Source organism: Macaca thibetana, chromosome 9 (genome assembly GCF_024542745.1).
Source record: "Macaca thibetana thibetana isolate TM-01 chromosome 9, ASM2454274v1, whole genome shotgun sequence".
Lineage (NCBI taxonomy): Eukaryota > Metazoa > Chordata > Mammalia > Primates > Cercopithecidae > Macaca > Macaca thibetana.
Window position 1 is genome coordinate 7,130,003 of NC_065586.1, and position 26,803 is coordinate 7,156,805.

Here is a 26,803-nt window from a genome sequence, read left to right on the forward strand (position 1 = left end):
ATCCCCACACATCTTGTAGCCTCTGATGAGGGCCTCAGTGTCAAAATTCCTGCCACTTCCTATGCCTCCTCAGCTGGGATCTCCATCCATATCTTAAAACGCAACTGTCGCTCTTCAAAACTGTCTCCTTCCAAACCTGTTCTTCCTCCTCTGTGTCCCTAGTCCTTTTAATGTGTCCCTGGGGACACTTCCAAGGAAGCCAAGGAAGCAGAACCAGCCCCTCTATCAACTAACTCTTCAGTCCTCCATTAACCACAAGCCACCTACATCTTAATATTCTTGCCAATAGGTGGCCAGGTCTATGAGGACCAAAAAGACAGTATGGCAAATTATGATGAAAGTAGATAAACATAAAGCATTACGATTGATAATAAATCTTGTAAAAGGCCATTTTCAGACAAATCCAGCATGATTTGACTCATGTGAGGTACCTGAAGTCATCAACTTCATAGAGACCGGAAGGAGGATGGTGCTGGTCAGGGGCTAAGGAGGGAAGGCAGACTTTAATGGGGAGAGAGTTTCAGTTTTGCAAGATGAAAAATGTTCCAGAGATGGATGGTGGTGATGGGTATATAACAGGGCAAATAAACTTTAGGCCACTGAACTGTATAATTTACAATGACTGAAGTAGTTAATTTGATGTTACATATATTTTAAAACCATTTTTAAAGATGAAAATTTTTTTCAATAAAATATCTCAATGAAACCACCCAAAAGTTCTTGTCAATCTGTTGCATTACTTGCTAAACATGAGCTAGAAATCTACCAGGTCTCATTTGAAGTTCAATGTAAGTGGTGCATGTACATATATTTAGCCAGGTGTCCAGGAAAAATAATTCTGAGAAAGAAGACTCCAAAAAAGACGCTAAGGAAGACAACGCAGGCATGCGAACCTTCTTCTGGGCTAAAGAGCTAGGACAGCACACAGAACTGCTGGACCAGTGTATTTGTCCCATAAAAAAAAGGACCGGAAATGAATAGAAAGTCACTTAGTTTGTGGAAAAGCAGAGCTGTGAGTGTGGGAGCCAGTGTGTGCGGCCACAATACTGGAGACCTAAGACTGAAAGTAACTTGTATTATACGAACAATATTCACAGTTACAGGCATGATGACCTGCAGCAGAACACTGACCTAGGAGAAGGCACAGCCTCCTTTCCGGAACGCTGGCCCCATCATCATCAATCATCCTTGCTAACTACCCGTGGTTTCTGAGAGCTTAAGATTCTTTTCAAATATGCACTTAAAATGATATTACATTAATCTCATATATTTTATTCATTGCTCCCTCTTCAACAACAGCCCCTTTAGAGACATGCAAAGAATGAATCAACTTCAAGGGAAGTCAGATATTAACTAGAAAGAATCATTTTAATTACCTAAAAGTGGTCAATCAGTCTAGTGTTGAAAAGACTTCAAATCAATTTAATGCATGAAAATAATGAATAAAATTGTTACAAAGTACTTCATAAATTTAAAGTGTCAAATAAATGGCCTATAATCGGAATAATCATCATTAGATAAAAAAATTTAACAGCCACAAAGTGACCATGATGAATCTCCATCATTTTATCCCCAACATGGAGGAAAGGAAACATCAGATAGATAAAACTGAAATAACGAGAGCTAAGTGCCATTAAGCTGTCACTTTGAAAGGTCGGAGCTCAGTAAGAGCCAAAATCAAAACCGAAACCAAAACAATTCAAGCAAGACCCAGAAAACTGAGTGGAATTTTACTTTATTTGTATGCCATATCTTTTGTAAGTGATGAAAAAGATGTATGATTTTGAGTAATAACTACAGGTAATATCCTATGCAACAGATAATACTCCACAGACTGTTTACAAACCCTTTTTTTTTTTGAGATGGAGTCTGGCTTTGTCTCCCAGGCTGGAGTGCAGCGGCACAATCTCAGCTCACTGCAAGCTCCGCCTCCCGGGTTCGCACCATTCTCCTGCCTCAGCCTCCCGAGTAGCTGGGACTACAGGCGCCCCCCACCTCGCCCGGCTAGTTTTTTTTGTATTTTTAGTAAAGACGGGGTTTCACCGTGTTAGCCAGGATGGTCTCGATCTCCCAACCTCGTGGTCCACCCGCCTCGGCCTCCCAAAGTGCTGGGATTACAGGCGTGAGCCACCACACCTGGCTACAAACACTTTTTAGAACAATGAATCAGGTCTGGAAAAACGGTCAATGTATATTTTCTGATGTGTTTCCTAACACTAACTAGTTTCCATTACTACCCAGTGAAAACACGCCGGGGAATAAGGAAAAGATCTGACATGAGCTGACTTCTATTTCTTTGCGAGAAAATCGAAAATCTGTATTCAAAGAGAACAGGCCAAAGAAGAAAACACTGCCCAAAACGTTACAGATACACTAAATGTTGTCCATCACTCTTTTTTAAGACGCGGGAAGCCGTAGGGTCTGGTGAATGAAGCAACAGAGAAAATGTCAAGAGCAATGGAATTGAACCTCAGGCAGACCTTAATGGCTTAGCTAGCTTCTCCACCTATAAAAATCAGGACACTCTTACTGCTGTTTGTGTTAGGTAATTAACAGCCATAAAGCATGCTGAAAGTAGAAACTGCTCAATAAATAATGACTGCCAAAGAATTTTAACCATAATGTGCTAAGTAATAAGGATAAAACATGGGCTTTTAACTTGACCATTCTTGTTTTCAAATTAATAATGCAAACAAGAGTCCGATCTCATGAAGATGGCTCAGCATAGTGTTACACAGCAAGTTAAATTTAGTCATTACAAAGTACAGAAGGAATCTTGCTTCTCCAAGAGCAGTTCACCCAACTCTAGGTGGAGCTGTGAAAATAAAGCCATGTTCTATTCTTGTAAGCTACAGACGTGTTACCACGTTGCCTGTGTCTACACTTTCGTTAACTCCAGACAGAGGTCATTCTACTCGAAAACCCACTAAGCAATCAACTTCTTGGGAATCTCCAATTACTTCACATTGATTTTGGAACCCTAAACTTCAGTAACATTTTAAACAATTTTCTGGGAATTGGCAACACAATGATGTCAGCCACAATGACTGCTTTCCACATTTCCAATTCCTTGTACTACAATATGTATGAGATTGTAGGCCTAAGACCTTGGCAGGCATTTTATAGATTCATAGTGAGGAAATAAAAATGGAGATCTTAGTATCAATTCTATGATTTTCCTTCTAAACTTTTTATTCCAAGCGTGATATTGAGTAAGTCGTAAGATTTAAACTATGAACTAGGAGAGCTAACTTAAACTATGAACTAGGAGAGCTAACTTTGTTTTACTATTCATATCTATTCATTTTTGCATATATACCTGAAACAACTACTGAGTATTATGAAATCCTACGAAAAAAAAATTGAAAGAATTATAAATCACAGAAAGATGGGAAAGCCTTGGAGATCAAATCCATTGTAATTATTTCTCACTGAAAACACACTACCTGCAAAATATGGTTTTCTACTTAAATATAAAGTCTGATCAGGATTCTGTTCACAAAATGCAGCATTCTGTGAATTTTCTTACACCTGTAAATATGCTATAGCTATAAAGGGTAGTTTCAACATCACTGAACAAAGAAGCCTAAATTCTGTTTATTAGACATCTGGGGAGAAAGTCATCCTCCAGGTACTATTTTGAGGAGGAACTGAACATCTACATCAAATTAAAGGATATTACCACATTAAAATACAAATGTACAATTTTGTCCTCATAATAACCAAGACCTGGAATCCCAGTTTTAGTGACTCACATTAATTTAATTGTGACATTTGCTTTTCTAATCATAGATGTAAAAAGACCACTGTGTTCCAAACATAATTATCTTGCCAGCATCTCATTGCATGAAATTATTAGTTAAGATGAGAGCCTCTGAATAAATTCATATTTGATTAGTTTCACTTATTTAAGAACCCGGAATAATTTAAGATCTGTTTAAATGAAAGAGAACTAAGGCGACTTCTGAGAAGGGCTGCATTCCTCCACACGTTGCCATTTCGACAAACTCTACAATCCCCCCAGCGACTGCTACCCCCAGCGAGTACGTACCTTCCAGATGAAGCCACATCAGCCGCCCCTTCACACTCACAACGGAGGCCACACACAGTTCTCCTGGATTCCTGGGGTTCACAGCTTCAAGTTTCATGTTCTTTGTGAAACCTCGACTGAATGATGTCTGCAAGAGAAATGGGACCAACACTGAACCAGTGCTGACGCAGCAGGACAAAGCTGGGCAGATGAAGAAAGAGAAAGAAATGCATGCACATGCATCTCACATCAACAAGACAGGCTCACGTACGTGTTTGTCCTTCCCACCGTTCATGAAGAACCAGGTGGTCTTCATTTTTGTTTCCCAGAAATTAGAACTATGCCTAGCACATAGTAGGTGCCTAATAATATTTGTTAAACGAGTGAGAGTATGAATTCATTCTCCTTCCAGTTCCATATGCACCCTTCCTTCTATGGGATCACTGAAGCACACACCATTTCCTCCACCTTCCTATACCCATTGATAACAGTTCAAGTGGGTACACGAAGTTTCCATCTGGCATCATTTTCCTTTAAAGGAAATGGGAAGAATATCCTTTAGAAATTTTCATAGTAAAAGGCTGGGTGCGGTGGCTCACACCCGTAATCCCAGCACTTTAGGAGGCTGAGGCAGGTGGATCACTTGAGGTCAGGAGTTCAAGACCAGTCTGGCTAACATGATGAAACTCCAACTTTACTAAAATACAAAAATTAGCTGAACATGGTGGCGCACGCCTGTAATCCCAGCTACTCAGGAGGGTGAGGCAGGAGACTCACTTGAACCTGGGAGGCAGAGGTTGCAGTGAGCTGAGATCTCGCCACTGCACTCCAGCCTGGGCAACAGAGTGAGACCCCGTCTCAAACGAAAAAAAAAAAAAAAAAAAAAAAGATTTTTTCGTAATAGTGTAGGTCTTTTTGATGATGAATTCTTGTGGTTTTACTTGAAATTATCTTTATTTTCCTTTGTTCTTTTTGTCCATTGCTAATTTTGTTTATCACTATTATTTATTGCTTTTTGTTTATTATTATCTTTTTAAGATCACTTTAAACATTTTTACATAGAGTAAAATTCAGTCTTTTGGGTATACTGTTCTCTGAGTGTAGGGCTGTGAGACCAGCGCATTTCACTATGCAGCTATAACCACAATCAACACACAGAACCATTCCTTCACCCCCAAAATACCCTTGCACTGGGGTCCTTTGGTAATCAGTCCCTCCAAAGCACTCAATTCCTGGCAAACACCAATCTGTTTTCTGTTCTTATAATTTCCTTTATATTTCTTTATATTCTCATTATGAGAAAATTTTCCTTTATATCTACAGTTCTTAAACTTTAGGATCAGAATCCCCGTTTTATTCTGTAAGTCATGTAAATGGACTCACACTATCTTGTAGTCTTTTGAGTCTGGCTTCTTTCACTTAGCATAATACACTGAGATTCATCCATGCTATTACATGAAATGGAAGTTTGTCCTGCTTTCTTGCTGAGTAGTTTGTACAGATGCACTGTAGCTTATCTATCCACTTACCAGTTAAAGGACATTTGAGTTGTTTTCAGTGATTGTGATTAAACCTGCTGTAAACATTCTGGTACAACTTTTCATCTAAACATAAGTACATTAATCTGCTCAGGTTGCTGTGGCAAAATACCACAGACTGTGAAGTTTAAGCAACAAAAATTTATTTTCTCATGGTCCTGGAGGCTGGAAGTCAGAGATCAGGGTGTCAGCAGGGCTGGCTGCTTTGGAGGCCTCTCTCCTTGACTTGCAGATGTTGTCTTCTCCCTGTGTCCTCATGTGGTCATGCCTCTGTGTGTATTGAGCAGTTTCTACTTTCAGCATGCTTTATGGCTGTTAATTACCTAACACAAACAGCAGTAACAGTGTCCTGATTTTTATAGGTGGAGAAACTAGCCAAGCCATTAAGATCTGCCTGGGATTCAATCCCCATCTTCTTCATCTTCTTTCTTTTTTAGACAGGGTCTCATTTTGTCACCCAGGCTTGAGTATAGTGGCATGATCTCAGCTCACTGCAACCTCTGCCTCCTGGGTTCAAGCCATTATCCTGCCTCAGCATCCTAAGTAGATGGGACTATAGGAATGCCCCACCACGCCCAACTAATTTTTTTTGTATTTTTAGTAGAGCTGGGATTTCACCATGTTGGCCAGGCTGATCTTGAACTCCTGATATCAAGTGATCTGCCCACCTCGGCCTCCCAAAGTGCTGGGATTACAGGTGTGAACCACTGAGCCTGGCTCCCTCTTTTCTTATGAGGACATCAGTCACACTGGATGAGGGTCCACCCATAGGACCTCATTTTATTTTAATCACTTCTTTAAAAACTGTATCTCCAAAGATACTCACATGCTGAGGTACTGAGGGTTACGATTTGAACATATGAATCTGGGGGAGGCACAATTCAACCCATGCCATTAAGTTTGCCTTTCTCTAGAGATGGGGCTGCTAGACCATATAGTAAATGAATGTTTAACTTTCTAAGAAGCTGCCAAAATGTTTGCCAAAGTTACTACAGCATTTTGCATTCCTATGACCAGTGTATGAGAGTTTTAGTTGCTACACATCCTCATCAGCACCTGGTATTGCCAGTTTTTCCAAATCCAGCCATTGTAATAGGTATCTAGCGGTGTCTCATGGTGGTATTAGCTTGCATTTGCCCTGCTGACTACTGATGCTGAGCATGCTTTCCCGTGTTTTTCTGTCATCCATACATCTTCTTTGGTGAAATGTCTTTTTTTATTCTTATTCAGCCACCTCTTCTGGGTCTTCAATTCTACATGATAATTGTCCCTCAGATCCTGACATTCCATTTGTCCTTCATTTCCCTGTCCATCTTCTTCTGTTTTACAGACAAAATAATTTCTATCTTCAAGGTCATGGACTCTTTCCTCTATCTTCCCGATTAAGCTAATCCAATAAATTTGTTTATTTCAAATATTGTATTTTTGGGTTCTAGAATCTCTCTTTTTTACCGTTTCTACTTCTTCTCTGGGACTTCCTATATTTTCATTCATTAGAGAATATTTTCCTTTATATCTACAGTTCTTAAATTGTAGGATCAGAATCCTCTTGAAAATCTTTTAAAAATATAAATTTCTGGGCTTCTCCCCGAAGTTTTGATTCAGTCGATTGGAGGTGGAGCCAGAGAATGTGTATTTCTGAAAAGTGCCCGGGTGATACTGAGGCTGCTGGTCTCAGGCCCACCCTTTAAGGACCACTGCTTTACATCACACTTAGTTATAATAGAGGCTTGAAAATACTTGTCTGCTAATTCCAACATCTGGGTCATGATGGGTTTAGTCTATGCTTGGCTTAGTCTATGCTGATTATCTTTTCTCTGATAATGAGGCTGATTTTCCCATTTCTTCTTTTCTATTGGGAATGAGGCTGATTTTCCCATTTGTCTTGAGCAATGTGGGAATTAAAGAGTGGATATTTTAAACGTTATGTTGTGGCTAGTCTGGATTATGTTATATTCCTATCAAGAATGTCGACTTTTCTATTTTAGCAAGCTATCACCTTGGTTGGACTGAAACTACAGACTCTGTCTCTTGAGAAGCAGCTCAAATCTCAATTGAGTTCACCTCTCCTAGGCTGCTTGGAGTCTTCCTGGCACCTACATGATTCAGGGATCACCACAAAAACCTAGACAGAATTTACACATAGAATCTGGGGTTCCCAATCCTGGTTTTCCACTGTCTGAGTCTCCCCTCACTTTCCAGGATCTGTGGTTGCCCAAATTTTGTAATGTGGTTCATCAGGCCAGAGAGACCATGAATTTTACATCACTCTCTAAGTTATCCCACATGTTGTCAACTGTGGCTGCCCTCAGGCTAAAAGTCTGAAAAAAACGGGACAATTCCCCCATGCTGTTCCCTTCTTCCAGTCTCCTGTTTTCTTGCCTGCTTTTGTTCACGTTCTACTACCCTTAAATAGTCGTTTTTGGTCCTGTGTCCAGACCTTAGAGCTGCTCTACATGCAGAAGGGTCAAGTTCAGTATGAGCTTACTCAGCCAATACTGAAAATATTATTGTAAAATAAACATAAAATTTTCCCAAATTGCCAACTACTATAAATTATCACCAGCCATGTTACAACACTACAGATCTATACACTTGTGGATACCGAGATAAACAGGTTCCTATAAGGAACAGAGTCTACTTCTTTTTCTGGCTTCTGGAAAGAAATCAAGGTAATTCACATTTACATGTCTTTTTCTAAAACTTAATTTGAAAAATACAATTACATCTTTATGTAACCTGAAAAAAAGTGATCCAATGCATGTTAAGAAATCAACTGGCTCCATGCCTTTACGTTCCTTTGGAAATAGGAAGCAAAGATTTTCTAGGTGGGTTATTTGTTTCTGTAAGTTACCTGGTCTCACCCACAGCTATTATGGACTGAACTTCCTTCTGAAAATACAATTCCGTTGGCCGCTTGAAAAACCTCTAAGTAAGTTAAAATGCATTTATCCTTCTTAACAAGGGAAAGCTACAACCACATAACCTATTTTCATTTCAATCCACCACTTGAGGGTAATTTATAAAGGATCAATAGCAAAACTGTTACCTGTGAGTTTATTCACCAAGCATTTTACTGTGTCAATCCCTTTCATAACAGCCTCTGTTAAACATCCCTGGGGAAATGTCTTCCACATATCCAATTCCACACTAGCTCTCCTCTAATACACAGGAGATATGTGATTAAAAAATGAAGTTGTAACATGCATTCCATTAAAGAGCACTCGTAGCAAGCTAACAAACTCAGCAAAGCACTGCCAATGCAGTGCATACGTCAACAATCCTCTCTATTACATAAACGGAGTGCCAGAAACGAAGGCGTTCCTACGGAACATGCCCACAGATTCATCCAAACAGAGAGCATCTTGGTGGCCAAATCCTGAAAGCTCAGAAGCCTCCTGGGAACGTAGTGACTTACTCTACCACTCAAAGCCATGTGGACAACTCCTGGCTGCGAATGGGAACAGAGGACTGATAAAAAGAAGCTTTAGTGGGACTATGTTGCCATAGAAGAAATCACTCTTTAAATATAGAATGAAAGAGAGAGAGAAGGATTTTCTTCTAAAAGTTAATGATTCGGGGAAAGAATATTTCTCTTTGTACCTTGTCAGGTACAAAGCACAATCTCAAAAGGGTTTTAGGGTGCTATAAGATGTTTCTGCGACCCTAAATGAAAGCAGACAAGCCAACAGATTCTGTGACTGCGACATCAATATGATGATAAGTCAAGACAGCACAGGACATCAAAGCTTTCAGAGTTAACCAGCTGCAGTCCTCATGGGGGCATGGTTATGCAGCCAGCCCTGTCACCTAAACACACACCACTCGGTTCTTCAAGATACGGAGAAACTGCTCTTGTGCAAAGGCAACATCATTTGGTGGCAATCCTGGGGAGAGCCAGGACTGGGAACCACAAATGGGAACCACAAATTCTATGTGTAAATTCTGCCTAGATTTTTTTTTTTTTTTTTTTTTTTGAGACGGAGTCTCGCTCCGTCACCCAGGCTGGAGTGCGGTGGCCGGATCTCAGCTCACTGCAAGCTCCGCCTCCCGGGTTCACGCCATTCTCCTGCCTCAGCCTCCCGAGTAGCTGGGACTATAGGCGCCCGCCACCTCGCCCGGCTAGATTTTTGTATTTTTTAGTAGAGACGGGGTTTCACCGTGTTAGCCAGGATGGTCTCGATCTCCTGACCTCGTGATCCGCCCGTCTCGGCCTCCCAAAGTGCTGGGATTACAGGCGTGAGCCACCGCGCCCGGCCTTGCCTAGATTTTTTTACTGTTCCCTGGATCATGCAGGTGCCAGGCAGACTCCAAGCAGCCTAGATAAGGGGAGAACTCAGCTGAGATTTGAGCTGCTTCTCAAGGTCGTTCAATCACAGAAGGATCCTTGATTTCCAACCTTGCTGCTGACGTGCTTCTGTATTTACAGGTACCAACTGACCCAATCATCAACGTACTGAACCCTCCAAACTCTGATGTTGACTTGAGCTCACTTTTGAACTCCCTATTCAGCCACCCCTTTCTCGCTTTATTTTTCATATCGTTATGTCTAGAGCGCAAAGACAGGTGCAGCAGCAATGAACCGGCAAGCTCCAGGAGCACATGCTCAGCAAACAAGTCTCTGACCAGCCAGGGCTGTGCACTGTCGTTACAGATCTCAATTAAGAGGAGACTATCCTCTTTTTGTCTTAACATAAATTAACTCTCCTAACTAAAAGCGCATTGAACACAGTAGACTATACATTTAAGCCTAATTCTTAAAACAGAGATAATTGATATCTCTACTCATAGTTCCTAGGGTTGAAGAATTATTGATAATTTTGTAAACTACAGTCACGTACTGCATGGTGACGTTTCGGTCAATGACGAACTGCGTATACAATGGTGGTCCCATGTGATTATATGGTTGTACCACGTAACCTAGGCTATGTGGTATAAGCTATACCATCAAGGCCGTGGATGAATCTCAAAGCTGTATGTAGCACAGGCTATACCATCTAGGCCTGTGTAGGTACAAGGTACACTCTATGACATTCACACAACAATGAAGTGGCCTGATGATGCATTTCTCAGAACATACCCCCATCATTAAGCAATGCATGACTGTAGTTTATAAAATGACCTCCTATACCTCTGTAAGTATACGCACGTGCACAAACACTCATTGCTACTTTATGTGTCACAAAAATCCTATGACTATGTTCCAATAAGCTCTGTATGAACCAGGTAGTTGCTTAAAGTTAGCAAAGCACAGAAGTCACTAGCACCTTACTGGACATCAAAGAAAGCATTAAAGCCATCAAAATAAGTAAGACTGCATTTTAAGACTAGGCCTCAGGAGCAAACGCTCTCCTATCAGTGGGCTCATGGATAAGATGCTACACAGCAAGTGTTCCTCTAACAGGGGCACAGATGGCCAGCTGTCCACCAAAACGTGTTCTCTTCGCTCCAGAGTCCAGAATCACAGTTGGGCAGCAAGCCCAGGCAGGACCCACTTACTGGCCTCACCTGTGACATGGTGCAGCTCAGCAACGAGCTCCCACCAGTAGAAAGCAAACAGCAGTAACATACACTGCTATCAGGCTGCAGTATTTAGAACTAGTGATACCTTCTCCTTCATCTCCTTTCCTTCTGCCGGCTAGGTTACTCACCAAGATAAGAACCACCTATTAATCAGGAAAACCCTGGATTCTTCCGTAAGTGAGACTTGGCCATCACCTTTTAGCACGTTCCAGCAACTGTGCATTTACTAGTCAATTTGTTAGCACAGACCGCATCACCCTAGCAAACACACAACCTGAAAGCAGAGCTTTCTAAAAACTACAGACATTTTGTAGTTCTCCAGTGCACAGTAATACTCCAACCTTGCTTCATCAATACAAAGCAAGTTATAAAACTCATGGTAAACAAGATCTATGATTTTTAAAAATTAGGTAAGAGAGAAGCTTCTTACATTTCTGAAGCAGAAGGGAGGAGCTTCCTGCGCCCCATGCTGCTTGTGATAATCTGCCCAGTCGAAGTCCTGGCCAGAGTAACCTGGGAATGAAAAAACACAGAGAAAACAGCGTACATTAAGCAAAATTCCAGACAGATGAGCAAAATCAGAAGGGGTGTAAGTTTAGGCCCCCGAAAGATAATGTCCTTTGATGCCTAAAAGCACTTTAGATTCCATAAGCTCAGATGAAATATTTTGGATAAATTAAAGTACTAAACACAGGTAAACCATCGTTACCATAACACGGTATCTGAAGCCAGGTGAGGAAGGGTGGAACTTACCTATGGCAGCGCCAGCCAGTGGGGGGATTTGCCATAAGGGGGAAGAGCTGAGCCGGGATATGACATAAAACACACTCTCACCACTCACTGTGCAGAAATAGACAATGACATCTCCCTTATGGGAAGCCTGAGTTCATGGGAGCTTACTTTTCAGTGTCTTTATGGAAAACATGAGATTTTACTGGGGGGGGGGGGGGGGGGAACAGTACCAGGGACGACTTTTTAAAAAGTAACAGAAGATAGAGAAGAGAGCAATAAAGAGTAGAGGGTTTGGAGAGAAAGCTCCCAGAGAAATGAGGGAAGGGGAGGAAGGCAAACGTTGCCCTGACTTGCTGAGACTGAAGGAACATGAGAATCGCGGGACGCAGCCCTCTGCTGCAAAGCTCTGGGGGCAGTTTGGATATACTGAGAGAGGCATCTGAACAACAACTCTTCATATACATTGAATGTAACCAAATACAGATCCTACTAAAGTGGCTTTTTTCTTTCTTTCTTTATAGTCACTTCATTTTGTAGCAGGGGTGGAAGATGCAACTACATAATGTCCATCATGACCATGGCAAGACAGGAGAAAAGGTGAGAGAAGAGAGGCCTGAATTATACCTAAGAAAGGCATAACCCAGGGAGGAAAATGCCTCTTAATGGGAGTCTCATCGGCACAAAAACAAACCAATGGACAGGCAAGGAAAAAGGAGTGAGGTGTCAAAACCTTCCTGTAAACAAGCAAAGGAAAAACACAGCCCAACTGTGATTCGCTGACGTGGGTAAATGCCCCTAGTATCTTCATTGACGGTGTTCTCTGTTGGCTGAAATCTACATGAAGTAAATCTCTAAGGGATTTCTTATGTTTTTTAATCCAAATCCCCCAGTTTCTTTTCCCCATATTGTCACAGATTCTATGAGTGCAGATTCATTTATGATAAGGACTTTTAGTTACTAAGTCAGATGCAGAGAGACTATGGAAATTCTTTATTAAGGAAACTCAAGATACTGAAGATACTGATTGCCTCTACTTGTATTCCCAAGCAAAAAAATTGGAATTATTTTCATTAAGCAAGCTCAATATATCCTACTTTTTGTTGTTTCTGTTTTTGTTTTTTGAGACAGAGTCTTGCTCTGTCGCCCAGGCTGGAGTGCAGTGGCACGATATCGGCTCACTGCAACCTCTGCCTCCCAGGTTCAAGCAATTCTCCTGCCTCAGCTTCCTGAGTAGCTGGGACTACAGACACCTGCCACCATGCCTGGCTAATTTTTATATTTTTCGTAGAGACAAGATTTCACTATATTGGCCGGGCTGGTCTCGAGCTCCTGACCTTGTGATCCACCCGCCTTGGCATCCCAAAGTGCTGGGATTACAGACGTGAGCCACCCTGCCAAGCCCTATTTTTTTTTTTTTTTAAGATAGGAAGGGTGACAGTTAACCAAAAAAGCAGCTGTGCTTCTCGGGTACCAGAGACCAACTCATGACCTTCCCATATCCCGTTGACCATCAGTGGCAGGTCCCCTTCTTTCTTAAGACAGCTGTTTCATTCTATAAAGACTGAAAATTCTTTCCAGCCACTTTCAAAGAAGTTCTTCGAGTTCTTCCACCTGCCCTTTCTCCTGCCCTTCTCTCCAAAGCTCCCCTCCAGCTAAATGGCTCTTGCATCAGAGGTTTCTGGACAGGACCAAAGTCAACTTTCTTCTGAAGCTTTTTAAACACAACAGAACACATCTCACAAACAAGGTAATGTAATGTAAGTTTCTCTACAATTAAGAAAACTTTCCACTCTGAGTGTAGTTTCTCTGGAGCTGTCTGGATCAAAGCCTCGCATTACTGTAGAAGAATTAGCCTCAAGACACACCAAACGGAGAAGTTTCCTAAAGGACAAAGGGCCTGGAACTGGAGAAGAGGGTATCCAGGTTTAAGACCCAGCTCTCCCAGTAATGGGATGGAGCCAGGAAAAAGTAGATTAAATCTTCTGTGCCCCACTTTCCTCATCCACAAATTCACAAATTAAAAAGAAAAGCAGCTGGGCGTGGTGGCTCACACCCGTAATCCCAGCACTTTGGGAGGCTGAGGCAGCGAATCACAAGGTCAGGAGATCGAGACCACGGTGAAACCCTGTCTCTACTAAAAATACAAAAAATGAGCCGGGCGAGGTGGCGGGCGCCTGTAGTCCCAGCTACTCGGGAGGCTGGGGCAGGAGAATGGCCTGAACCCAGGAGGCGGAGCTTGCAGTGAGCCAGGATTGCGCCACTGCACTCCAGCTTGGGCGACAGAGCAAGACTCCGTCTCAAAAAAAAAAAAAAAAAAAAAAAAAAAAAGAAAAGCAGCTGGGCGTGGTGGCTCACACCCGTAATCCCAGCACTTTGGGAGGCTGAGGCAGGTGGATCACGAGGCCAGGAGTTTGAGACCAGCCTGACCAACATCGTGAAACCTCGTCTCTATTACAAATACAAAAATTAGGCAGATGTGGTGGTGTGCCCCTGTAAACCCAGCTACTCAGGAGGCTGATGCTGGAGAATTGCTTGAACCCGGGAGGCAGAGGTTGATGTGAGCTGACATCACACCACTGCACTCCAACCTGGGCAACAGAGCAAGACTCTGTCTGTCAAAAAACGAAATAAAAATAAATAAAATAAAGTAAATAAAGAGAAAAGCTTTTCGATCCCTCTGCCGTTGCATTCTGATTCAGAGCCACCATTACTAATTATTTTACTGTTGCTACTAAGGATTTTTTCCCCCAACTCTCCGTGGTTAATTCCCTTCTCTGCTCCTAAAAGAAAAGTGTAATGTGACTGGATGATGAGCAGTTACCTAACAAGGCATTCCTCTAAGAAGACCTCATGACTGCATCCGTGAAGCTACATCTCTGTAACACAATGATCTCGTCTGTCTGGGGTTTTGGAAGATAGACTTTGTTAAAGTCAAGATCTCCTTCTGTTCCACTATCTCTTCGTGGACCTCTGCTATTTCCTGAGTTAATTTTAAGAGTGAAGAAAACTTGAAGAGATCACTGGGGTGGGGAGGAGGGAAATGAGAGGAAACTATATAGAAAAATAGCAAAGCATTTTCTGATACAGTCTGGCATGTGGGTAATCTTTATGGTCCATATATGTTCAGATAAAACTTTCCAACCTGGAAGTCACCGCTATTTCCTACACAGAGACGTTAAGCTGGGCTTTCTATAATTAACTTCTAATGAGCTTCAGCCCATTTTATAAAATGTCATGCCCCATGTTTTCTTGGACCTACATTCAAGCCTTCTAGCTATTCATCCAGTCCTCCACACTTTGTCTATGGAGAGCCATTTCTAATCTGATAATTTCTAGATAAAATCAAGTCTTGCTGGGTACGTCCTAAGCAACAGTTAATTATTCTGCCCCTAGAACATGCTCATTTCCTTGACATTCCAACAACTTAGACTCCTCCTTCCCCTTCCCCTCCTCCTCCTCTTCGGGACCTTTACTCACTTCATCCCTTCAAATTCTTCTCCTTTGGGCTGATAATGAGCTCCCTTTGTAAGGCAGTTTTGTGACAGCTCAGAAAATAACTGCGACATAAAAACAAATTGCTGTGGATGGTATAATAGAGACGACAGGGTCAATTATACTCATTAATCAACAAAGACAGAACAAGAAGTACTAAGGCTTAACTGTGGAAAGGAAAACATGTTTTAAACCTGGAGGGAGGGAGGAAAATAGCAGAGGGGAGAAGAAAATGAGAGGAAATAAAACCCCTTAGGCAATTAAAATTTGCAGCAAACTTCCCTGAGAGACTGCTGAACCACAACCATTAGATTTATTTAAGCTTTTATTAGTGTTTATTCTGAACGAAGTTTCAACCCTTACAGGTCCAAAAGGGAAGAGGTTGATGACCCATTTCCCTTGGATACATATTAATTGACATAAAACAGCTCTATTTGCACACATCATTATTGGCAGTGCAAGTGGACAATTCTTTGGAAAAACTATTTGGCATTAAAAAAACTCCTATCCTTTGACACAACCATTTCACTTCTGGGAACTTATCCCATAAAACTGACCCTAAAAGCCGAAAAAGGTGTTACACAGGAAGACACTTACGGTATTATGATTAGTAACACTGGAGGAAAAAAAATGAAATAACTTTCTGTGCAGTAATAGAAAATGAGATGAGACTTCTCCAAGTCTGTGGAATGCCACGTAGGCATGAAACTGCATGTAGTTTTAAAAAATTCATAAAAATAATTGCTATGGCTTTAGAAGAAAAGACTGCTATAAACATATACAGAATATTAGATTTACATAAAATATGCAAAGATGAAGACCAGAGAAAATGTACAAAAACCCTAATAATAAATATTACAATAATTGTTGGGTGGTGGAACTCTTGGCTACTTTCTTCTTTGACTTCTTTGTATTTTCCAAGTTTTCAATAATGATCACAAAATTATTTCATTAATAAAAAAGTATCTGAAAACACAGAATCTTTGCCCTATTTTAAATGATAATTAAGGCATGGTTGATCAATCCAGAGTCCACTCAGCACATGAAATACACCATGACTGCCTCCCCTCAGCCTTCCTCCAGCTTTGCCAGTAGAATCCTGATATCCAGTTCCTGGAGGAAGTGAATCGAGACAATCTTGAGACACTCATGGTGGCCATATGCCCTTTTCAGGAGGCTTAAGATGGGTAGGAGATGGGTTTACAGAAAAAAATTCTCTCTCTAACAAAAGAGACATGCAGGAATAAAAACTCCTCTTCTATCCTGGGTGGCTATGAAAAAACATACACAATCTTAATAAAAAATAAAAATAGCAAAGGAATACCATGTTTGCCATCTACCTGGCTAGCAAAATGAAAAGCAACACTAAGAATCCACCATTCTAAAGCCTGTTAGGAAGCAGGTGCTTTTATGTGTCTGTGGTTGGAGTGTAACTTTAAAAACCACTGTAATGTCAATTTGGTAATGTGTCAAAATCCTCAGGCTCCAGCAACTACTGGGAGTAACAGACACACAGCCTGACGCCGATAACACAGTGAGGTAAAAGCAAGAATGGAGGGGCACTTGGAGAGTGAGGGAAGAAGGCTCTGAAGATCTCACCACGGCAGAGCAAACAGCTCCATAGAGAGATCTTCCTCACTCCGGAGAATGTTTACTCTATTAAATGTTAGAAGAGCATGAGTAAATAGCAAGCGTATTTAGTTTTCAGTTCCACCTTCCTTGGAAAGGAAAAGTGATACAATCATCTTCAAAGTCAGCAAATACCAGGACCCAGATATGTGCATAAATGTTGATGCCACAGAACATAAGTTCTAAGAACAGGTTCTCAGTCCTTTCCCAGAAAGTTTCACAACTCACAGAGCAGCACTTCGGGGCATTTTTGCAATGCCTTACTCTTCCGATTGAAAGCTGATCTTTCTCCTTTCAAGCCCCAAGTTTTTAATGTTTTTGAGGCAACCAACATTCCTTGAACACCCACTAAAGCCAGGGGCTCTGTGGCATCACTTTAGGGGATGAATGTCCCATGGCCCAGGCAGGGAGGCAAGACTGCACAGACCTCAGCTGGCAGAACCAGTCCTGGGAGCCAGTCTGTCTATTCCAGAAAACAACTTTCTCAACGTTGCCTCCATCTGTTTCACAAAGGAGTTTCTGTACATTGCAGGCTTACAGGCAGGACAGCAAAATCACCAGCGACTGACTAAAGCATTTGTTCTTGTCCATGCTGTTTGCTAAAAACCTACAACCTCCCTCTTGAAATCTTCTAGCTACCTCCACATTCTTGGGTGATATTCAATTTTAAGCCCTCCTTGATGCTGAGCTTTAAAAGTGACACTTTCATTCATTCCCAATTGAATTATTCTGTGTTTTTATGTTCATGCATGGAACAGTGCAGGAAAAAAAAAAAACAGAAAATAAGGAAAATAAACAAGACAATAATATAAGCACTAGCCATACCACCTTCCTTATCTTTTAAAACGTTATGTTGAGAAATACTTAATCTTGATCATGGTATGACACTTCATATACTTCTCCGCTGAGGAAATGTTCCACATGTTATTTTGAATTGTAAACAAAATGTTAGGGGACACAGGTATGTGCCCAGGATGGGGTCTAACATATAAATATCAGCTGTCAATGGACAAAAACATCTTACATACCCTGAAGAATGAAGTTAATTTAGGGATAAACACAAAAGGCTCTTAGTTTTCAACAACCAGAAGTATTTTCAGATATTAAAAATTACCCAAAGAGTTTACTATCCCAACTCTTTTCAATCAAAAGTGACCTTTCTGCTCAAGAATGAATCAGAAAGCTAGAAATGAGACTTGCTTCCAAGTCCAGTAGCCAGGTGGGACGATCTGACAGTCTCCCTACAGATATTCAGATGAAACACATTTTTGAAAAATTACACAGCCCAAGTCAAAAGAAGAAAATCTCCAGACACACACACACACACACACACCAAAAACAAAAAACAAAAACAAAAACAAAACCTGAAAGAGCCCTGAAAACCAGAGCTAAGCAGCCCAGCCCAGAGGGCAGAGGACAGCCTGGCTCAAGAGAGATGAGCAGGAGGACCCAAGGCTACTACCTACACGTGGCCCCAGGCAGCAGCACAGTCTATGAAAATAGAACCAGACAAACTAAGCTGACTGGATCAGAGAGGCAACAGAGGTGGGCTACGTACATGCAGTTCTGAAGAAGAAAAAAGGAGATCATGCACTTCCCCAGGGCAATGGCACACATGGATGTGGGGTCTAGCTTTACAATTCCACGGGACACAGACTAAGAAATTAATATCAAACTCAGCCACTCATTCCTGGAATAACCAGGGACACCTTCATGGACCAGACATTGTTTTTGTTGTTGGGGATGTAGCAGTGAACAAAAGATATTTTTAAAATACCCTTGACCCTACGAAGTTTATTTCCTAGTGGGTGGATAGAGATGGTAACAAATAAATATAGATTGAAGAGATGACTTCAACCCAGGGCACATGGAACTGCCACATAAATAACAACCACCACTGAAATTAGTTGACAATCAACAATCACAAACCACATAAGGAAACCAACCAATCTGAGGGAGGGCCAGAGAAATGGACTTTAACACAAAATGCCTTATCAGGAAAAAAGAGAGCTTCCACCAGTTTAATGATCTTGAATCTGAACACCTTAACAACTTCAAACACACACATGCACACCACATACTACACACCACACACACACACCACACAGCACACACATACAGACACATACCACACAGACTTACCACACATACACATCACATATTAGACACACACACACAACCCACATATACACACTGCACAAACATATCCATCACAAAAACAAAGAGAAGCTAACATCCTCAATCTCAAAATAATATTTTAAAGTACCATTCGGAAATTTACAGAACAATAGATAAAAATATAGTGAGGATATAGAAAACCTGAATACTTTAATAAATAAACTTGACCTGATCAATGATGTGACAATAAATCTGAAAATACAGCTAAAACAGACACTACTGTAAAATACATGTACATTACCAAAACTATCTCACAAATGGTTAACCTGACTAAACTTATATCCACTAAAGGAAATAAATTCACACTCAATAAAACACCAACATTACCAGATCCAGATAGGTTTATAAAACAGTTTTTCCAAACTGTCAAGTATAACATAAGTCGTATCTCACACAAACTGTTTCTAAGACAGTTTAGAAAGGTAGCTAGATATGACATAAATATACAAAATCAGTGGTATTCTACCAGCTGACAGCCAATAAGAAATGAAAAGAAATCCCATTCACCACAGCAAGCAGAAGGATAAGGTACCTAGGAAATATTCCAAGAAAAGATTGCAAGTTATAAAAAGATAATATAAGAAAATATCAATTTTTCTAAATCTGTAAATTCAACGCAATGCCAAAATCCAATGTGTCTCTTTACAGAACCTTACAAACCAATGCTAAAATTCATGTACAAGAATGACCTGCCAAAAATAGCCAAGAAATGTTGAACAAAAATAAAGAAAAAGTGACTCAACTAAGAGATATCAAGACTATATTATTATAAAGTAATAACAATTTGTTCAGGGCTATACAAACAGCCTGAAGAGGCAGAATAACAAAGAACAGGGTTAAGAGTCACACTCACAAAGGGATGAATCCATGACAGTGGTGGCATTATAAATCAAAGAGGAAACAGCAGACCATTCAACAAACGATGCAGAGACAAGTGGAGAAATGAAAAACTTCAATTCTATCCAAGCAAGAAAAATAAGATAGTTTTCCTTCCTCATGCCAATACAAAAATCAATTTCAAGTAGGTTGCAGATCTAAACATGGAAAAGTAAAATTGCAACAGTTTTCAAGAAAACACATCAGTAGGAAGGGATTCTAAAGATATATAAACAATGCATACAGGGAAAGATGGCTGTTTGACTACATTACAATTTACGACTTCAATATGCCATTACAAAAACCACTAAAAAGCAAAGAAACAAGCCAGACTAGGTTATTATATGTGTGAAACACACTGCTAAGAAAGGATTCATGTTAGAATATATAAACTACTTCTATGATCAAAAGAAAATGGGTCGAGGAAGAAAACCACAAATGGCCAATAAGGGTAGGATGCAGCGCTCAACCATCCTAGTGATCAGGACCACCTCGCTGAAACAAGGAGATCTGCTTCACTCCCCTCGGAGGGGCCATGCTTAACCCTAGGAACACCGCAAAACAGTGAGGGTGACACAAAATGGGAATGCTCAAACACCACGTTAGAAATGTAAACTAACACAACATGGAGGGTATTTGGTACTATCTACGGAATTCCAGCAATTCCACATTTTTTAGGAATATCCCCTGAAAGCACCTCTTACACTTGGGGACATTGGATGTACCTTTGAGGATCACTTGCAATAGGGAAACCTGGAAATGCCTTCCACGTTCACCAATAGAAAATGGAATTTTCAAATATTACAGTATATTCATAAAGCAGGCAAAATGAATAAACAATCTACATGCCCCAACATGGAAAAAAATCTGAAAAATGTTAATAAATAAAAAGTTACATAAAGATATGCATAGCACATTTTATACATACATAGTCAAATAAGGTCTATTTTAATTTGACTGTAATAAAAACAATGATACTGGTAAGGCATAAACAAAGAAGCCTATGCAGTCATGTCATAAAAGCATGTAATCTTTAGGAGGGTGCTCACCTTGTGGAGGATGAGGGGTGAAGGGCTGGGGTAGAAGAGAATGGGGACAGAGCTTCAATTCATTCAACCTCAACAAATACCTACCAAGTGCCACCCACTATTCCAACTACTGAGGATCACTGGTGGGTGACTGACAAACACCCACGCTGCTCTGGATCTTTCATTTTAGTGGGGGAGATGAATGAAAAACAAGACAAACAAGGGAAAGAGATGCAAATGTTGGGAGTGGTGGTTTGCTATTGAGATTGAACAGGGAAGCCCAGAAAGATGACTTCAAGCAGGTAGCACTTGAGTCAAGACTATATCAGGTTAAGGGCATCTGTGCAGAAGGAACAGCAGGTGCCACGTCAAGGAGATGAGAGTGACTAGGACAGACTGAGTGGGGAGTCGAGAGATGAGGCTGGACAGGGCAACGGAAGTCAGCACATCTGGGTGCTATAGGCTGTTGCCACAATCTTAACTTGGACACTGGGTTGGGTGGAAGGCACTGGACAGTCCAAGCAAAAGGACCTGTGGTTTATGTTCTAACACGATCGATCTGACTGAAGTGTTGAGAGTCCCCTGAGTTAAACAAGCGGCCGCTGCAGGAACCAGATGAGACTCACTGGCGGCCTGAGACAGGTGGTCGTGAGGAAAAGCAGTGAGACTCTGAAAATGTGAACAGAAGTCCCTGATGGATGAGGTATGGGGCATAAGAAACAGAGGACTTAAGGATTACTTGGCCTTCATTATATCCGTAACACTTTCATGTTTTATATTTTGTTGTTGAAAAACATGAATCAAACAAGGCAGAATGTTAGCATCTGTTGAAGCAAGATGGTAGGGCCATGAGTGTCCACATGTTATTTTCTGCCCCCTTTGGTATGTCTGAAACATGAGTGACAAAATGGATTAAGCTCATCGGTCAGTGTCTGAGGTTTTTCTTTAGGAAAACAGAATACCACTTAGGGTTCCCTGCTTTGCGTCTCAATAATAATTAAAATACACCTTTACTACCTGAATTGTGTTAACAGTTTATGTGTCCATTAAATGGTCAGCCTAACAGAGACAAATCAAAGTTGCTAAGGTAAGCCAATTACTTCAGCCTTTGCTCACACTTTTTACAGCAGAAATGTAAAGGCTGAACATTTTCTACAAAAGTTCCTGGGTGGAACTTTTCCTCCACTAATTCTACAACTAATCTTTCATGTTACACAAGAAAGGTTAATGAAATAATTTTAAAATAGCAAGTCATGGTTGATAACCTATACACATTTTTGCTTAGCTGATCCACTTGTTGATCACTTTTCATAGTGCCTATGAAACTGACTTGCTGTTTATTGGATTTAAACTAATTGGGTAAAATTTCCAAGGTTCTAACTTTTGCTTACCAGGAAAATGTTTACTACACAGAAAGCCACACTGAAAAACTCCCATCCACTCTAGCTCTCTTGTCTCTAAGGTGTGAGGACAGATTTTTTTTTTAAGTAGGAACAGAGTTAAAACAATGTAATAAAATGTCTGTGTTATTTGCATATCTCTCTCCTACACCACCAGAAGTCTTTCATTTCAACAGCTGCTTCCCAACCTCTTTTTAGAATCAAGCAACACACTGTAATTGTAGGCAGCATGCCTGTTTTTAACAGCAATCTGGACAACCCAATACATTCATGGGAAACACACACACATGAAAACATCTGAAATCACTTGGCAATATGTATAATAAACCCCACACATTCTACTTGTCAACCTAATAATTTAATTTAGACACAACAACCTTTTATTTTTAAAAAAGCTTCTATTTGCATACATTCATAAAGTAAAGAATGGTCTCTGAAACATCTCTATAGCATGACTCTTAATCCTGGTGTTGAGATGTAAGATGTGAAATCAACCACCTCAAAAGGAAACCGTAAAACACCACTACTACAATCACCACCACCACCTCCTCCTCTAAACACTCATTCAGTTTAATTACAAAAATAAAAATACTGCACTCTCACAAGAGAGTAAGGAAGTCAATGAATGAAGCCATGATTGTCTTATAATCACACACCCTTGTAAAATTATTCCCTAAAATTGTAATTCTCTGACTGATTTGACATATTGACCATCTGAATCGTGTAAAGCCATGGTTCACTGACATGAATTAGGTTGCTTTAGGCCCCCCAAACGCTCTAGAATTACTAAGAAGGATGAACATTACAAAACATCAGCAAGACAGAACAGCAGTGAAGTGTGGATATGGTTGTGTAGGAAAAGCATTAGATTTGGTATCTTAAGGCTGGGGTTTTTAACCCAACACCCCTGCACCAGGATTTGAAAAGTCATTTAACACAACTGAGCCTCAATTTCTCTAGACAGAAAATAAGTAAGGTTGATGAAATCATCTTTAGGATCCCTTTCACTTATTAAAACCCTCCATTTTTAATAATATTTTTAAATAGGTAATACATTTATTTAGATAGAAAAGAAAAAAAGATAAAAATAGTATTGTTACACGTCATGTCTACCTTCATCCCTTATGCCACACTCCCCACCACTGTCGCCCATACCCCAAACACTAATAATTGTTCTCATTAGTTTCTTATGTAACTACAGAAATATGAGCAAACACCAATATATACTGTTTTGCCTCTTCTCTAACATAGAAAGTGTCATATGATACCTACTGTACCGCTCACAGTGTATCTCAGACAGCCTTCCACATCAGTTAATAGAGATGTCCCTCGTTCTTTTCAACAATGGCATAGATTTCATTAGAAAGATCTCCAAAGTCTACTTAATCAATATCCTACTGATAAGTACTTGAATTTTTCCACTCTTGCTATTACAAATAATGCTGCAAAAAACACAAACTTTTGTGCAGATGATCTCTACGTTATAATTTAAGGAGAAATTTCCAGAAGTGGAATTACTGAGTCAGTGGGAAAATAAAAGTTTAGCAAAATCTGCCAAACTGCCTTCCACACAGTTTGCACCCTTCCTGCACTCTCAACAACAATGTCTAGGAATCTTTATTCCTCCACCGTCTCACTAAGCTGAGGTTCTCCTGTTCCTTCTCCTTCAGATTTCTATCTCATCTGATAAGCAGATACCACATCAACAGGATTTCTCTTCATTTGTGTTTATCTTATTATGATAAGTTTGCCCAAGTCACTGAGCTTCTTGTGTGCTCTTCTGAGTTTATTCCTTGTCCACATTCCTGTAAGTTGCTGGTCTTTTTCTTATTGGTTTATAAGTAAAAATTCTACTATTTCAAGAAAACATTCCTGAACTAATGATATTTACCACATTCTTGAATGACATGGTTTGGCTGTGTCCTCTCCCAAATCTCATCTTGAATTGTAACTCCCACAATTCCCACATGTCATGGGAGGAAACTGGTGGGAAGTAATTGAATCATGTAGGCAGGTCTTTCCTGTGCTGTTCTCATAATAGTGAATAAGTCTCACAAGATCTGATGGTTTCAAAACCAGGCGTTTCCCTGTACAAGCTCTCTCTTTGCACGCTGCCATCCATGTAAGATGTGACTTGCTCCTTATTGCCTTCCACGATTAGGAGGTTAACCCAGCCATGTGGAACTGTAAGTCCATTAAACCCCTTCTCCTGTATAAATTACCCAGTCTCGGGTATTTCTTTATCAGCAGCATGAAAACAGACTAGTACAATGAACTAATGATATTTACCACTTCCCGAATGCTTTAATGGTTTAAAAAGAATTATAGTTTCTTATTGGAAGGTACCAGCCACCATTACTCAATATTCTACTGATGTGCAGTATGTATTTGTATATAATATCCATGAAGAAATTTTTTTGAAAAAGAAAATTTTGAGTTTTTGAAAAAGAAAATTTCACTTTCAACAAGAGAGAGGAATGGTTTGGAAGAATGCATGAAGATAATTTCATCTCACCAAATATCACAAATATTTGGATAAAAAAAGAAATGATCATCATAACTAAATATTAGGTATAAAAAGCTTAAAATATAAAAATATTTAATTTTATATCTTTGTATAGTCCTTTCATTGAATGTTTAACAGTTCAGTTACATTAATGTAAAACAATTTTCTAAATATCATAAAATTCAAATATCCAAATAGGCACATCCATTTTCCTGGTGAACTTCTAAGCTATGTCAATGATCTTTTTATGTAATTCATAGAAAATGTATTTTAAAATTCTGAAAACATTGACAACTATGAAACCTCTGCCATAATGGAGTGATCAAGCAGCCAAAATGCTGATATAAATACTTTTCCTTTTTTTCACTCAATGAAGAAGTAGCCAACCATTTTTTCAAAATTCTTAAATATAATAGATCCTAATACTATCGAGGAATGAGCAAAGTCTAACCAAGTAGCATTTACGTATCTAGAAAAAGTTTTCCATCAATGACACAGGACCCATTCCCCACACATGCTTCCATGAGAAAAGTTCAAAACAAGCAAAGGAAGATGGCCCACAGGGTGTTCAGACTCTACAGGACCTATGGCTAATTCCACAGCAGGGAAGGACTTCCCACCTACTACCAATAGGTCGTTGATAATATGACTCCTGCAAGGCCATATTAAAGGGATGAGAATGCTTCGACTTTTATCATTTTAACTCTGCTGGCACCTGGAGACTCCCACAGGCGTCTCCACTGGAGAGTCTTGAAAACTGAAGCAGTGATGTGGCTCAGGGTGCAAAGCCACTTCATACCAACAGACAAACACACACCAATGCCTCCTGGAATCCTCACTGCTACCAGGGGACACAGTCCCAAGCTCTGCCCGGAGACCTACGATCCAAGTGACCCTGGGGAAGTTATATAAACTCTTTGGGACTTAGATTCTTCATAGTTCACTTTGAGGAGTGAATGAATTAGGCATTAAAAACAGTGAATGGTAGGCTGTGTTCTGTGTAAGTTTACTATATGCCATTAGGCCAAACTCCACGACTGCACAACTTTAACCCAAAGAGTCAACAGCAGAAATGGAAATATTCAAAAGCATCTCCTCCATAAGGACAAATATGGGGAAAATGAAGATAAAAGCCCAGCAGAGTACAGTCATAAGAAAGGTAAGCAGGCAGGCACCACTAAATGATGCAAACAGAGGGGCGAGGCCACCAAGTAAGATGGGACTTAACCTGTGGGAAGTGCATGATTCTCCCAGTAGGGTTAATGTCCCAAGCTATCCAATCCCTAGAGATCTGGAAAGGTTAGTACAAAACCCCTTATTATTCAAGGCTGTCTGTTAAAATCCTCCTCAGTAAGTTTACTTGTCTCATCTTTTTCCAATTTTCTTCTTCTTACTATACTTTTATTATTCTTCTTTTAGTCTCACCTCTCATCTTACTACTTTCTTCCTGAATTAACCTTAGGCCTATAGGGGACAACAAACCACACTGGTAAACTCTAAGAGTGGTACTCACTAACAATGTGGTTCTTGAATCCCAATTTAAAATTATTTTAATGCATCCTGGCTCCCAGTGTAATTATTTTAAAGTATTATACCGTTTAATTGTTGGATATCTGAAAGCAAATGGACTCTGGAGAAAGCTTAGCTTATTGGAAATAAAAACTCCAAAGAAATGCTTCACCAACACTGTGTTACATTTGTAAAGCCACTTCTCAGACACTTTGAAGTCTTTGAGCTCAATCACTTAGCAATGCTGCATCCTCTATGCCTACAAAACAGCAGCACGTCTGCCAATAATGCCGTAACGGATAGGGAAACTCCTGTGGACAGAAGTGAGAAGCCCGAGGCCGCTCGCCTCGCCCGGGGATGGA

At 40.3% G+C, this 26,803-nt stretch overlaps 1 protein-coding gene across 3 annotated transcripts in view; it reads right to left on the minus strand.

The window, feature by feature from the left end:
• SFMBT2 (Scm like with four mbt domains 2) overlaps nucleotides 1-26,803 on the minus strand; it is a 251,505-nt gene that overhangs the window by 58,265 nt on the left and 166,437 nt on the right. For all 3 annotated transcript variants that reach the window (XM_050804608.1, XM_050804607.1, XM_050804609.1), the window contains 2 exons: nucleotides 11,522-11,604; nucleotides 4,052-4,178 (listed from right to left, as the gene is read on the minus strand). In XM_050804608.1, the coding sequence (XP_050660565.1) occupies nucleotides 4,052-4,178; nucleotides 11,522-11,604 (210 nt within the window). The remainder of the gene's footprint in view (nucleotides 1-4,051; nucleotides 4,179-11,521; nucleotides 11,605-26,803) is intronic.